This window comes from Aquarana catesbeiana, linkage group LG01 (assembly GCF_042186555.1).
Source record: "Aquarana catesbeiana isolate 2022-GZ linkage group LG01, ASM4218655v1, whole genome shotgun sequence".
NCBI lineage: Eukaryota > Metazoa > Chordata > Amphibia > Anura > Ranidae > Aquarana > Aquarana catesbeiana.
Genome location: NC_133324.1, coordinates 285909539 through 285926126, shown reverse-complemented (window position 1 = coordinate 285926126; position 16588 = coordinate 285909539). Strand labels below are relative to the sequence as shown.

At 45.4% G+C, this 16588-nt stretch overlaps 1 protein-coding gene across 2 annotated transcripts in view; it reads left to right on the top strand.

The window, feature by feature from the left end:
* Positions 1-16588, top strand: part of SMPD4 (sphingomyelin phosphodiesterase 4) — a 95427-nt gene that overhangs the window by 814 nt on the left and 78025 nt on the right. For both annotated transcript variants that reach the window (XM_073629221.1, XM_073629220.1), the window contains exons 2-3: positions 8093-8179; positions 11101-11240. In XM_073629221.1, the coding sequence (XP_073485322.1) occupies positions 8093-8179; positions 11101-11240 (227 nt within the window). The remainder of the gene's footprint in view (positions 1-8092; positions 8180-11100; positions 11241-16588) is intronic.

Here is a 16588-nt window from a genome sequence, read left to right as displayed (position 1 = left end):
TTGAACTTCGGAGACTTTCGGCGTCTCTTTTGTCCTCCGTACTGCGCCTGCGCAGTACAGGGAGGACACTATATGATAGGGGACTGAATTCGATAAGACACCGGTAAGTCCCTCTCATTGAACAATTTTGAAGGGAGTTGATAGGGCTTATAGCCCCAAAGTACCAGTCCGGTCACTTCCTAACTGAGCTTAAAGAGGAGCTCCAGGCCCAAAAAGTTAAAAGTCGCCAGCTACAAATGCTGTATCTGCTGACTTTTAATATAAGGACGCTTACCTGTCCAGGGAGCCAGCGATGTCCTCACCCGGTTCCTACTGTGCCTTGCACAAGGGCCTGTAGTCTTCTAGGACCTGTGATGTGACCCAGCTACAAATTCTGTAGCTGATGACTTTTAATATAAGGATGCTTACCGATCCAGTGATGTCAGCACCTAAGCTGATTCTTCAGTCAGCTTCAGGTGCAGACACTGGCATCTTCAATAAGGTAAACCGGAAGTGAAGCCTGCCAGCTTCACAGCCAGATTCCTACTGTGGTTTGTGAATGGTCCTACAGTCTTCTGGAACCTGTGTGTGTCCTAGAAGGCTGCAGGGGCTGGACACCTTCGTAGATCGCTGCGGCGGTCTTAATCGGAAGTGGGAGAGGGTACCTGGCAAAACAAGGTACCTGCTTCTCCCTCCCCTCCCCAAAAAGTGCCAAATGTGGCAGTGGATGGGGTGCAAACATAGTTACATAGTAGGTGAGGTTGAAAAAAGACACAAGTCCATCGAGTTTAACCTGTGTGTGTGATTATATGTCAGTATTACATTGTATATCCCTGTATGTTGTGGTCGTTCAGGTGCTTATATAATAGTTTTTTGAAACTATCGATGCTCCCCACTGAAACCACCGCCTGTGGAAGAGAATTCCACATCCTTACCACTCTAATGCCCCGTACACACGGTCGGATTTTCCGATGGACAATGTCCGATCGGAGCGTGTTGTCGGAAATTCCGACCGTGTGTGGGCGCCATCGGACATTTTCCATCGGATTTTCCGACACACAAAGTTGGACAGCAGGAGATAAAATTTTCCGACAACAAAATCCGATCGCGTCAATTCCGACCGTGTGTGGCCTGTTCCGACGCACAAAGTGCCACGCATGCTCAGAAGAAATTCCGACACGGGACAGCTCGTTCTGGTAAACTTAGCGTTCGCAATGGATACAGCACTTTCGTCACGCTGCAATGTTAAAAATGGTTTAATACAGCGCACTCTCTTCTTCTTTATAATGTGACAAGAATTAAGTAGTTTTGCTGCTCATATTCACACACACTTCTCACAAACTTTTATTTGTGTTTTTTTAGTGGGATTCCCTGAATATATTGTTATTAGTTGTCACATCTGACAGTTTTATATTTTTTAATTTTTTTTTATTTTGGGTTTTAAGCCTTTTTTTTTCTTTAATGTTTGGATTTTTTCCAAGGCTGATCTTTGTTCAATGTTATTTTTATTTTTACTCCAGAATATTTTTGGGTGTGTTTTGTGTGTCAAGTTACCCCAACACCATTGATATCTTTTATTATTTAATCTCCAGGAGATTGTTTGGTGTCCCTTGTTCATTTCACATTGTATATTTGAAATGTACCTGAATCCTCACAAACCAACTGTCATTTTTGAAGTAAAACACATAGGAGAGTAAAATTCAAAACAAAAATCCTTTATTAAGGGATCAGAACCAAACAAAGAGGAAGGCAACACTGGATCAACAAGAGAAATTAGCGAAGCCTGGGACCCCCACGGCAGACATCAATTCTTCAACATCAAAATTGGTGGCCTGAGGAGTCCATATCTAAGGGAGGGCAGTCTGGTCCGGGATTCGCAGAGATCTGGATAGCAGCAGATGACATCTATGTTCCCAGGCTGTGGTACCACAAGAGGCAGCATCTTTTGGCCGACCAGACTGAACCCAGGGCAATCACTGTCTGGTCTTCCTTCCACTCTTCATTCCGGGCTGTGGCTGTGCTGTTGGAGATGTGGCAGGAGGAGGAGTAGGACCTGGAGGAGGACTGGGAGGACCTGGAGGAGGACTGAGGGGACCTGGAGGAGAGGGAGGAGGAGGAGGACCTGCAGGAGGAGGAGGAGGACCATCCCAAAGATGTGTGTGAGGTGTAATTTGGCCCCTCATACCTTTCTCCAGAGCCTCCGATATGAGGGCCTCACACAAGGCTTTTTGGCCCTCCTCCATCCTCTGCATTTTATAGGCTATGAAGGCAGCAATGTTCTTCTGCATGGTGTGTGGTGCTCCCAGGACCTCTGTAGCCCTCCAAAAGAATGCTATAGCAGCCTCCTCTAGGGTATTCCTCCTACTGCCACTTTCTCTTTTCAGGGGGGGTGGAGGGACCTTGATATCAGCCAGCCGGCTCGGCCCGGCCACCTCCTGGCTGAGACTTCCCTGTGTATGAAAAAGGGACATAGTTTTAGTTTTTGCATCATCAATCACAATCCTAAATTAGTACTCCCAACTAACATCTAGTTAACATCATTGATTGGACAAGCAGAAATATTTAGAGGAATGCTATACCTGGCTCAATCTGGGCTCCTCCACATGTGGCCTGGAAGGCCCAGGTTGGGCGTCAGAAGCCTCAGCCGGGGGGGGAAGGAAGCGTGGAAGGAAGACTAGAGAGGGATGACCTGGGTTCAGTCTGGCCTGCCAGAAAGTGCAGCCTGTCGTAGTACAACATCCTGGGGACATAGATGTCATCTGCTGCTCCAGATCTCTGTGAATTCAGGACTTTCTTGCGCTCCCTCAGATATGTACTCCTCAGGCCACCAATTAATATCTTTAAATAGGTGATGTCTGCCGTGGGGGTCACCTGCTTCACAATTTCACACAATTGCTCCAGTGCTGCCTTCCTCTTTGCTTGGTTCTTGAAATGGGGGTGGGTAATCTCCCACAGACAGGGCAACTCACTTAGCATATCTATGAATACTGACATGAAGTCATTGTCTTTCATTAAGATATCCATGTTCACTGCAAGACACAACACAAGACAAAGCCTAATGTCAGACAAAACTCTCCTAATCTTGTTACAATATAGGCCTCAATCTAGAAGCAGTATAGGCACAAGTTTGTTTCTTACCTTCGTTCTTACGATCGGCGCGTCCAATGCTCCTTCCTCCGCTCACAGATCGTACGTAATACGCACGCGTGTTGCGCTTTATACACACTGCGCATGCGTGTAACTCCGCCCGCCCCTGACGTTCTTTCTAGTGTATTCCCCGCCCCTTTTCGTTTGGCGCAGTGGGTGAAGAGCACATGGCGGAGTTACAGCAGGTGCGTGCTAATTCTAGCAACGAGGAGGAGGAAAGGCCGGATCCAGGCACGTCCCGATCCAGAAGGAGACGTTTTAAGGCCACAAATATGTCGTTTGGGGAGATGTTGGAGATGGTCGACATCATGAGGAAGTCCGACTATGACGGAAAATATGGGCCTTACCCCAACCCCAACATCAGAAAGGCCAAGATCATGGCGAAAGTGGTCAGGAGTATTGAGAGGAATTTCGGGGTACGAAGATCAAAAGATCAGCTCAGGAAGCGGTGGTCGGACCTGAAGTTGAGAGAGCCAGAGCAGTACCGAAAGATCCGGAGAGTGCTGCAAAAAAGTAAGTAGTTGTGCTGTGTTCCTATTCTTTCTGTCTTTATTACGTTCGTTCTGCTCCATATGCTTTTATTAATTGTAACGTTTAAAAAGGTCAACTTTAATGTTCATGGGCCCATTATTCGTTCGTATCAAACATTTTTCTTTCGGCCTCTAGAACACCATTGTTTAGGCCATATGCATTTTCACACATTTTTGGGGGCCTACTTGGATGCCAAATATTTGTTTGTGTAGATGGGTTTGTTACTAGAATGAAATGCAAACTAGATTGTGTGTAAAGAGAGGACACTGAGCAGCTGTTTTCACATCTGGACACTGGAGCACTAGTCTGGGACCCCAGAACACCATTTTTATTAGGGGGGCCACACAGGTGCTCCAGTGTATACTATAGGGGGGGCTACATCTGTGAAGCTTGTACTAAACAGGTAAAGTATTGCAGCTTGACAAAGGACACTAAAAAATATACATCTTGGAACTCGGCTAAAATAGACAATTGTACCCCACTTCCAAGCAATGTTTCCTATTTCTAGTTCTGCCTTCAAATATCTGTGTGCTAAGTATACCATTTTTGTTTTACATAGGGGAGAAAAGACTCGGACACCCCTCATCCCAGGAGACCAGAGACCCCCCCCCCCCTGGAAGAAGGGGAAATACCAACCCAAGAAGCTGAGCAGGAGCCAGCATAGTTGGCTGAATGTTTTCTTAAAAAATTATGGAGAACACAGCAGGCAAGTATTATATGGTTCAGTTTATACTCCGCCATATGGATGGGTGTCAGAAATAATCGGAACCGGCTGGCCAGGATTCCAAATGTGTTCTCCACCACTCTTCGGGCTCTGGCCAGCCGGTAATTAAAAACCCTCTGTTCCGGGGTGAGGGTCCTCATCGGGAATGGCCGCATCAGGTGGTCCCCCAGCGCAAATGCTTCATCAGCAACGAACACAAATGGGAGACCTTCAACATTGTCCTCTGGAGGTGGCAAGTCCAAGCTGCCATTCTGGAGACGCCTGTAGAACTCCGTCTGGGCGATCACTCCACCATCGGACATCCGGCCATTCTTCCCCACGTCCACATACAAGAACTCGTAATTAGCCGACACCACCGCCAACATCACTATACTATTAAACCCTTTGTAATTATAATAGTACGACCCCGAGTTGGGTGGTGGGACGATGTGGACGTGTTTCCCATCAATTGCCCCTCCGCAGTTAGGAAAGTCCCACCGCTGGGCAAAGTTGGAGGCCACAGTCTGCCATTCCTGTGGCGTTGAAGGAAACTGTTGAGGAAAAAACAATAAAGATTACTATTTTTTCAAAGATACATGGCAAGCAGATTAGACACAAACATTATGGGGCAACCTCCAGATAGCATTTACTAAGGGGAATTTAACAAGGCCAAAGTATAAGGTACACCTATCATATTCCCCCTCCCCCCCTCTCATGGGCCATTTCTAACATTATAGGGGGGGGAACTCTTGGACAGGTAACCCTCTTCACTTCATTGAGAGATGAATGCCTAAATAATGGGTATTACTTAGAACAGCCCCTCCTTAGTTACACTATTGGCAGACCACTGGACAGGTAAGAAGTGTCATAATACAAAGATATAAATACACACTGTACACATTTGAGGACATTTGAACATTCTGCTATTACCTATCAAGATAATAATAGGATACCAAAACTTTAAACAGTACCATTGGAAAGTATACAGGCAGGCCCTTGCACTACATGCTTTGGGGAATTCATCCATACATCTGACCAGTAAAGAGGTGGGTATAGTGTGTATGGGTTTGGCAAAGTCAGCAGATAGATGATTGAGGATAGAGAATTGGGATCAGCTGACTTAGCAGTTGGGGGGAGGGAGGGTTAAAAAAAATTTGGGGACACCACAAAAAAAACCCTCTGGCACTCTGCCTGAATTTAAATCAAAAATAACATTTCCAAACATTTTAGGGGGTGTTTGGGGTAAAGCACTACTATGGAGCTGATAAAATACATTAAGTGACTACATGAGGTGAATATAGGCCAGGAAAGACCATGCTGGGGAGGTTATTGAAGGGCAAATATGTATGAAGGACATAAAATAATAATTACCTAAAAATCCAGCATGCATGAGAACAAAGGGGACATTCACAGCATATTACAATCACGGTAATTAGGAAATGAGGGAAGAAATACAATATATTATCAAACATTCAATACAATAAAATGTGATATAAAAGGATAAAAATCTTACCTTCATATACTCCTTCTGCAGGACCTGGATGATGGCAGAACAGGTCTCTGGGATAATGATCCCCAGAGCCTGGGGGGAGATGCCTGTCGAGAACTTGAGGTCCTGAAGGCTTCTCCCTGTGGCCAAATACCGCAAGGTAGCGACCAACCTCTGCTCCGGAGTGATGGCTTGCCTCATGCAGGTATCCTGCCTGCTAATATAGGGGGTCAGCGAAGCCAACAAACGGTGAAATACGGGGTCCGTCATCCTGAGAAAGTTCCTGAAATCATCAGGATTATTCTCACGGAGCAAAGGCATATGACAGAACTGGTCACGCTGAAGCAACCAATTCTTGGTCCATGAACTCCTCCCCACCCTGTTCATGGACTGGACTTGTGTCAAGGTCAGGACCCCAACACCAAGCCCCCGCACAGCACGAACTCTACGAGGAGTACGCATACGAAACATGGCTAGAAAACGGTCGGCTGCTCAGAACGAAGTAACAGAACGCACTGAAGAACAGCAAGTCCTGTGAAGAACGACCTGAAAAACAGCAACGAGCGGGCAAGATCGCACAGAAAACTCTGATACAAACTGACTGCACGCCCTGAAGAGCAGATACAAACCCACAAGCACAAACTGAACGGCAGAAAACGATCTGAAAGCCACGAGTCTGAAAAAGCGCGAATCGTCTCTCACCAAACTTTTACTAACACGAGATTAAAAAGGGTGCCGCGCTTGGTTCTGAACCAGCCTTTTCTAGTCTCGTCGTAGGTGGTGTACGTCACCGCGTTCTTGGCGATCGGAAATTCCGACAACTTTGTGCGACTGTGTGTAGGCAAAACAAGTTTGAGCCAACATTCGTCGGAAAAAATCCTAGGATTTTGTTGTCGGAATGTCCGAACAAAGTCCGACCGTGTGTACGGGGCATAACAGTAAAAAAAACCCTCTATGCAGTTTAAGGTTCTCTTCTTTTTAAATTCCCTTTCGTAGAAAAGTTTTATCCCTATTGTGGGATCACCAGTATGGTATTTGTACATTGAAATCATATCCCCTCTCAAGCGTCTCTTCTCCAGAGAGAACAAGTTCAGTGCTTGTAATCTTTCTTCATAACTAATGTCCCTTTTTATTAGTTTTGTTCCCCTTCTCTGGACTCTCTCCAGTTCTAGCACATCCTTCCTAAGGACTGGTGCCCAGAACTGGACAGCATACTCTAGGTGAGGCCGGACCAGAGTCTTGTAGAGTGGGAGAATTATCGTTTTATCTCTGGAGTTAGTCTCTTTTTTAATGCATGCCAATATTCTGTTTGCTTTGCTTGCAGTAACTTGGCATTGCATGCCATTGCTGAGCCTATCTTCTACTAGGACCCCCAGGTTCTTTTCCATCCTAGATTCCCCCAGAGATTCTCCCTCCAGTGTATAGATTGCATTCATATTTTTGCCACCCAAATGCATTATTTTACGTTTTTCCATATTAAACCTCATTTGCCATGTAGTTGCCCACCCCATTAATTTGTTCAGATCTTTTTGCAAGGTTTCCACATCCTGCGGAGACGTTATTGCCCTGCTTAGCTTAGTATCGTCCACCAATACAGAGATTGAACTGTTTACCCCATCCTCCAGGTCTTTTATGAACAAGTTAAATAGGATTGGTCCCAGGACAGAATCCTGGGGGACCCCACTACCCACCCCTGACAATTCTGAGTACTCCCCATTTATCACTACCCTCTATAATCCTCTCCCGGTTAACCAAGTAAACAATGCTGGGCAATTCCAGCAGAGGGTCATGGCAAGACTGAGTATAGGCTCCTCTTTTACCACCAATTAGGAACACCAGCTTAATATATTAACGGTATGTTGGATTTTAATTGAGGACACATTGAGACGACAATTGATGCCACAAAGACAAAGCATTATTTTTACACCCTTAGAGAGCCGCATAAGTGCCATCACCTGAGCACTGACAGCGAAGCGTGAATTAGGATGTGTATGGCTACCTAAGACCAAATAGATTTAGACAAACCATTTTTTTAAACTGTTGATGTTTCTACACAAAGTGAAGCTGTGGGCAATTAAAGACTTAGCTAAAAAATTGTGGTAGCCAAGTAGATGTGTGTTTCATTCCTCCTCAATGTCACTAGCCTTTAGTGAATGTACAGAGACAAGTTGATTCTGCAGGATAGGATACTATTGTAATGACAAATGTGTATGTATTTAGTTACTTTAATGTTTTTGATACAGGCCACACTCAAAGCAGATTGTGTGAATAAACCCTTTGTCCAGCGGTGCCAAGATCTGGCCAGAGTTATTGAAGATTTCTCTGCAAAGGTAACAAGAATACACCATGTTGACTGAATGGCAATCCTATGACTTGCTATGCTATAATAGGTTTTTCCTTGCTTTTTCCACTTTTGGTCCGTGAATTTCAGATTTCTCTCAATAAGTACAAATTTGTCAAATCTGTAGCCACGAAGTGTGATTATCTGGTTCCCTACAGATCGGACAGATCTACTGTAGATGCAGATAATCAGGGGAATGAGAAAAGTGATGAGTTAGCGATTCTCTTTAAAGGATAAATTCACCTTTTGAAGCATAATATATATTATACCTATATTTAGGGTGTAACATGCTCCATGCTTCTTACCCCCTGATACTCCCCCCTGTGTCACATTTTAGAAACTGTGCAGGGCTCCACCTGCAAAGTTGCGTCACTCTTTCACAGGAATGTCAATGAACTGTAAGGGCGCTTGTAGTTTATTCACAAGTCCTGCAGCTTTTAAACTGACAGCCCATACAGAGGCACATGCTGAAATCTGTAGAGCCTGTCAGCAGGAGCCTGACATTGCACCCCTGATCTACTGATCAGGGGTGCAATGTTTTACAGGTTCCCGTGGGAACAATTCTTACATGCACTTTTTTTTTTTGAAAAATATATGTGCATTTATTATTATTTTTTTTTTTTTCCCCAAAAGGTACTTGGCCTTTAATATGATTCCCCAAAGCTGCCAATGTTATCTATTTAACGTGGGAAATTACCTTTTTAAGTGTATTGTAAACAATTTCATACTAAAGTTACAAAAGCTTGATGGGTTAAGATGTAGCCTTTAAGTATATCTAAACCTAAAAACATAAATTAAACCTAACGCAGGTTACCACCAGTATTCAGACATGGTGGCTACATTAGTTCTGTGATCCTGCCAGTAATACACTTCCTATTTTTGGGTGGCTATGTTCACTGCTCAATTGGATCTATGGAAAGAGCCATGGTTATTACACATGCTGTACTTCAAACATTTGATCTACATTTCATAGAGGATGGTGGGATAAGTAGTTTACAAAGGAAAGATTATTTGCTTTCTGACCAGCTCACAAGACGTGACAAGGATATTGTATTTCTGGCACAATCAACCAGTATTTGCAGCTAGTATACTGTAATATATGCCTCCTTTTTTTTTTTTTTTTTTTTTGTTGCTCCAGGATGTAAAAGTTTGAAGGGCATCTATTTAAAGTAGAAGTTCAGCCATTAAACCAATTCTAAATCTACTGGCAGCCACATTCTAATGCCATGTACACACGGTCGGACATTGATTGGACATCCCGACAACAAAATCCATGGATTTTTTCTGACGGATGTTGCCTCAAACTTGTCTTGCATACACACGGTCACACAAAGTTGTCAGAAAATCAGATCGTTCTGAACATGGTGACATAAAACATGTATGTCGGGACTATAAACGGGGCAGTAGCCAATAGCTTTCGTCTCTTAATTTATTCTGAGCATGCGTGGCACTTTGTGCGTCGGATTTGTGTACACACGATCGGAATTTCCGACAACGGATTTTGTTGTCAGAAAATTTTATAGCAAGCTCTCAAACTTTGTGTGTCGGAAATTCCGATGGAAAATGTGTGATGGAGCCTACACACGGTCGGAATTTCCGACAACAAGGTCCTATTACACATTTTCCGTCGTGTGTGCGGGAGAGGCAGCCGACCATGGAAGCCCTATAGTAAGTCTATGGGTGCTGTCACTTTCCAGCCGTTGTCTGCTGCCTCTTCTAAACAGCATTCGCGGCTGGAGACTGGAGCGGCTGCAGAAAAGGTATGCATAGTGATTTCTTCTTTACAGGGTTAGATAGATTAGTCTTGGAATGTGGCTGCCAGTAGATTTAGAGTTGGTTAGTTTTAGGCTGAACTTCCACGTTAACATTCTTTGTAATTATCTAATTTATTTATCTCTGGTTGACTTTGAAAATCACCTTCTTACTAGACATGGGTGATACAAGATTGCTTCATCTTGGCTCACCAATAGGCTGCTTTTCAATTGTGTAATTTCTCACTACTTGCTGAGATTACTTCACACGTGAGATTGACTGACTGAAAGGAAAATATTACATGTAGCAAAAGGATATGATAGATCTTTATTAGTGGTGCACTGAAATTAAAAATTGAGGATGCACTTGGCCAAAACCGAAATTGACTATTTAAAAAATATATATATATTTGTGTTTGACTTTTTAAAATCATGAATTTAAATTAACATGAATTTATTGTCGGCCATTATCAGCACCTTTTGAATAGGTGTTAAAAATCCTGCTTGCTGCCTTTTTGTTGCATATTTGGCAAACTGCACCAAAAAGCACACCTCCCCAATGAGATGTATTGAAAACACAGCAAGAACGCATCAAAAATGCACCTGTGTTGAGTCACGTGACCTATGCACCATAAGCAAGATGAAATCGCGGCAAAATTGCGAATGTTTTAGGAAGCCATTATTGGTGCTTTTTTTTTTCCGGCACAACGCTGAAAACCCTATTTTCGGCCAAGAATTTTCAGCAGCCTAAATTTCAGTGCATCGCTAATCTTTATTGCACATATCCACCCGCTTCTTATCTGGAGGCAAGAGTTTTGCAGGGAGGTGTTAATCAGCAATTCCTAGTTTAAAAACAGGACTAAATGTTTGCTCATTTTTCAGTGCTTTAAGAAGTGTACTTTTATGGAGTAACAAATCACCCCAATGTGTTTCACTCACTTATGGCTCATCTGTCCAGCACAAGCAGTGGGATGCAACATCTGCTTTTCTAAGGATTTGGATGGAAAGAAGGTTTCCACTAAGTGGTTTAGAAAGCTTATAATGGGGCATCAAGAAATAGTGTTACAATTTAATTGTTTTGTAGCTGCCAAAGCATAGCGCTGATGAATGTAAAGCATCCAGTATATATTCACATTAGATTTCATTGTTCTGCTTGTAGGAACTGCATGCTATTTTCCCATGGCTGGTAGAGCTGGTCTTTGGCAGCCTGGATGGCAGCATTGTGGGCTGGAATCTGAGACATCTGCCGGATAGAATACCTTTAGAATTTCATACTGCGCTGGAATTCCTGCATCCTAGGTAATTACATATCCATTTGCTTCTACTTTGCTATGCAAGTGCTTTTTTTCCTCACTGACTGGCTTTTTATATCTCCGGGGCTTTAGTGGTGAGGTTTCTGCCTTGTACTCCCAGGTCTCCTGGTTAGCATTAGTTATTATACTGTGTGTGGGAGTCTTAATCTTTTGTTAAGGTTTTTTTTTTTATTCATTTTACGGTTTGTAGTACTAACACTGCTGTGTATCTTTTAATAATCTTGATTGAGTACGTTTTTTATTTCTTTAATAACAAATTAAAGCAGACCTTGCAGTAAAATGCTATGTCCGCATAATGGATCAGGGCCCCTTCCCCTATAAAAATTGCCATACATTAAAAGGGCAAAAATGTATCTGTAAAGAAAGACGTTAGAATAAATATTTAGCACCATCATCCTCATTGCAGGATGTTATGTCAATATTATTTTCAGGAAGGCTCGGTTCACACTGGGGCGACTTGGGATCCGACTTGTACGTCCTCAAGTCGCCCCAAGTCGCTCCAGAAATAGTTTCAATGGGAGTTAACGCTAGCGTCTTAATAGACACTACTGAAGTCGCTCCGACTTCAGAGCGTACTCCCTGTACTACTTTGATCCGACTTTGATCCGACTTCAGCCTATTGACTATCATTGAAGTCGGATCGCCGTCTCGCATGATCCGACTTCGGCATGCGACTTGTGCTCAAATGATCTTGAGGGGAACTCCGCGCCAAATTTTAAATAAAAATCCGGCATGGGTTCCCCCTCCAGGGGCATACCAGGCCCTTGGGTCTGGTATGGACCTTGAGGAGAACCCCCTACGCCGAAAAAACGGCGTGGGGGGTCCCCCCCAATCCATACCAGACCCTTATCCGAGCAGGCAGCGCCCCCCCCCCCTCCTGAACCGTACCAGGCCGCATGCCCTCAACATGGGGGGTTTGGTGCCTTGGGGGAGGGGGGCGCGCTGCGGCCCCCCCCACCCCAAAGCACCTTTTCCCCATGTTGATGAGGACAAGGGCCTCTTCCCGACAACCCTGGCCGTTGGTTGTCGGGGTCTGCGGGCGGGGGGCTTATCGGAATCTGGGAGCCCCCTTTAATAAGGGGGCCCCCAGATCCCGGCCCCCCACCCTATGTGAATAGGTATGGGGTACATGGTACCCCTACCCATTCACCTAGGGAAAAAAGCGTCAATAAAAAACACAGTACACAGGTATTTAAAATAATTTATTAGGCAGCTCCGGGATCTTCTTCCGACTCCGGGGGTCTCTCCGGCGTCTTCTCCCGGTGTCCGCATCTTCTGCCGGCTCCACCGCTATCTTCTGGCGCTCTTTTGCCAGCGGTGGTCCGGACCTCTGGATCATCTTCTTCCCTCTTCTCTTCCAGAGATGTTGACACGACGCTCTCCCCAGCCAGAATGGTTTCTGTGCGCTCTGCAAGGGACTTATATAGGCGGTGACCCCGCCCCCTTATGCCGTCACAGTCCCTGGGCATGCTGGGTCTGTGACGTTTTAGGAGGCGTGGTCACCGGGTGATGACCACGCCCCCTTATGACGGCACAGCCCCAGCATGCCCTGGGACAGTGACCTCATAAGGGGGCGGGGTCACCGCCTATATAAGTCCGTTGCGGAGCGTTCAGAGACCATTCCAGCTGGAGAGAGCGTCGTGTCAACATCTCTGGAAGAAAAGAAGAAGGCAGAAGTCCGGACCACCGCTAGCAATTGAGCTGCAGAAGATAGCGGAGGAGCCGGCAGAAGATGCGGACACCGGGAGGAGACGGCGGAGAGACCCCCGAAGTCGGAAGAGGACCCCCGAAGTCGGAAGAAGATCCCGGAGCTGCCTAATAAATTATTTTAAAAAACCTGTGTACTGTTTGTTTTATTGACGCTTTTTTCCCCTAGGTGAATGGGTAGGGGTACCATGTACCCCATACTTATTCACGTAGGGTGGGGGGCCGGGATCTGGGGGCCCCCTTATTAAAGGGGGCTCCCAGATTCCGATAAGCCCCCCCGCCCGCAGACCCCGACAACCAACGGCCAGGGTTGTCGGGAAGAGGCCCTTGTCCTCATCAACATGGGGACAAGGTGCTTTGGGGTGGGGGGGGCCGCAGCGCGCCCCCCTCCCCCAAGGCACCAACCCCCCCATGTTGAGGGCATGCGGCCTGGTACGGTTCAGGAGGGGGGGGGGCGCTCGCTCGTCCCCACCCCCATTCCTGTCCAGCCGGGCTGCGTGCTCGGATAAGGGTCTGGTATGGATTGGGGGGACCCCCCACGCCGTCCTTTCGGCGTAGGGGGGTTCCCCTCAAGATCCATACCGGACCCAAGGGCCTGGTATGCCCCTGGGGGGGGAACCCATGCCGGATTTTTATTTTAAATTTGGCGCGGAGTTGGATACCAAACACAGTGGCGGGGATCCAAGGCGGATCCCCGTTCATTGAAAGTCGGATCCACAAGTCGTGTTGAAGTCGGGTTGAAGTCGCGTTGCAAAGTCGCGTTGAAGTCGTGTTGCCCCTGTGTGAATCGAGCCGAAAGGATGAGTACCTCAAATCTTGTGATAAGACAAATCCAGTTTGAGAGCATCTTTTTTCTCTCAAACTGGATTTGGAATTCTCAATCCCAGGATCTCACCGGAAGGATCTTGTCACCCTTGCCTAGGCACTGCAGGCAGAAGAAAAGGTTGAGGAAAGTATATATTTTAACTTTTTTTTTTTTTGTCTCATGAGTTCTTGTAATAATGCTGATTTTCACAGGGCCCCCTGAACTAATAGGTGGACCAATGCGTTTACAAGTATTTGGTATTTCAAAGGTTTGGTCAACCTAAAACAGGCATCTGGATACTGAAGAATTATTAAAGTGGTTGTAAAGGCAGAAGGTTGCCTTTTGCTTGCAGCTTCCCCCACCAGCCCTCCCCCCTTATACATACCCAAGTCTGAAACTTTTACAATTATTATTAAAAAAACGCTTGCCATCTCTATCCAGGCTGTTAGCTTGGGAAGGGGGGGGGGTGAAGGGGAGTGCCTTGCCATCCTAGGCTATGGGGCTTTGTGTTTCTTTTGATGCACGCGGTGTAAGAGACACAACTCTAGTTCCAGCATGCAAGGTTGACTCCATAGGACACTGCAATTAAAAGGAGCCACTCTGAAACTGGAAACCTGAGGTAGCAGTCTTGGCACCAGCCTAAACAGGAACTAAGAAGCTGCATAATCAGTAAGTGATTAAATCAACTACTAAATCTTAAATTAGAGTGAAGACTTCTGGTACCCATGTGGAAGTAATCTGTTGGGGTTTTGCCTACATTAATAATCTAAAATTGGCATTTTAGCATACAGTATGTGCAAATAAATAGGAAAGTTGGTCTGGCAGTAAAAAGAATTAAAACCTTGATGGGATTTATTTTGCTGTCTCTGATCCTCTTGGGAGTATTTTCCTACAATTCTTTTTGTCTTGAGACAGACCAGTATAAGGTTTGTTCCTTTTATGTCTAGCCAAAAAAATGAATGTTCTCATAGACCATGGGGTATTGAATTTTTAAAATTCAGAGGTCCAGTCAGTAAAATTTCCATCCAGCAGCGTTGGATGGTATGGGTTTAGGCTGGTGCTTTGTGTTTTTTGGTATGGTTGCACTGCTTTTTTTTTACTGTATGAGGTACATTTCTGAACATTCTTTTAGGTCGTTTAATCAAATTAATTCTGTAATTGCGGTTTGTGAGGTTTACAATTAAACACCGATCTGTAATTGCAAATACAACAATGCAGAATCTGGAAGATTTAAAGGCCATAGCCCACCGTTGGCTGCTGTCACTCAGCTGGTCAAGACTCTGGAGAGATCCAGACTTTAATGTCTGGATCCACCTAGATATCTGAGCAGCAGCTGGCTCAGCCTCTTAGCGCACCGCTGAGAGCCTGAGCCAGCCGCTTCCACAGCCCAGAACTCCAGTGAGTGCTGGAAGGGCAGAGCAGAGATCTGGTGACTGACAGTCACCAGCTCTCTTGCTCACTGAAGACTGAGAATTGAGCGGTCAGCGGTCTTTGATCGCTCAGTTCTCAGGCTTAAAGGCGGCGGGGACAAATGCAGCATCGGACCGATGCTGCATCCACCTAGGCAAGTATGAGGTTTGTTTTTTTTTTTTTTTTGTCTATACGGGGAACTTCTGAATTCAGATAAAGTTGGATTATACTGGCAAACATAAAAATTGCAAGCCTGCCCCAGAATAACCTCTCTGCTACCAAGTATGCCTCCATTTTCTGTTAGTGTCCTAGGAGGGTGGACTACTATTCTTCAGCTATGCTGAGAAAAGTCTAACCAGTTTTTTGCTAGCATTTTTAGTGCCCTTTTGATTGTTCTTCTCATTGTCTTCAAACAAGAATCCCTAACGTCACTACTTAAGATGATCAATACATAGCAGCTCTCTGGAACTGCTGGTTTTACCAGAGAAATGGTTAACGCTAAGGGGGTCTAAGTGCAGACATTATCTGCTGGATCTTTCCTGTTATGCAGCATAGAGGAAGCCCCACCCAGCTGCAACGCCTGCTTTGCAAAGCACCACATGGAATTCCAATCTGCATTGTGTTCTCGCTATCCACCTACAGTGACCTGCAACTTCTGGCATGCTCAACCCTCATCAGCACCAGCTGCCTGGGTTTGCGAGATCCTTAGGCCTTGTCTTGCACTTTGGTTTGGGGCATCACCACTACACAGGTGCAAAATGTCTGCTCACAGACATAGAGGGGGCAATTCTGCTTGTACAGGTGACCCTAGTCCATACTCTCCTAACAGTAAAGGCATCTTTCAGGGAACCAAGGATTGCAGTCTGGAGTCCAGTGATCTAGTAAATTTAGGGTCTACATCAGGGATATGCAATTAGCGGACCTCCAGCTGTTGCAAAACCACAAATCCCATCATGCCTCTGCCTCTGGGTGCCATGCTTGTCGCTATCAGAGTCTTGCTGTACCTCATGGGACTTGTAGTTCTGCAACAGCTGGAGGTCCGCTAATTGCATATCCCTGTTCTACATTATCAGACTCTCCTTAAGTCCCTTCCCTCTCGTCAGTGGCTTCCCGGCAGCTCAAAACTTTATGGCTAGGTGCATCCATTTCCCAAAAGATACTAACTGCATGGGCTCTTAAGTGCACTATCCCAATGCAAAGTCTGCCTTTAAACTTCCTGCTGCCTTAGAAGTGGCCAGACCACTGGTTGCTGTGACCAGCTCTCATTTCAGATTTAAACCGACCATATGAAATTTGCCTGGTTTAGCAGGGACCAGCTGAATTTCGATCCACGTATGGGCAGGCTGGTTGTATAGAAGTCTATCTTATGTTGGATAAATTCTGCTCAATTAGCGCCGCCGGCTGTAGCCAGC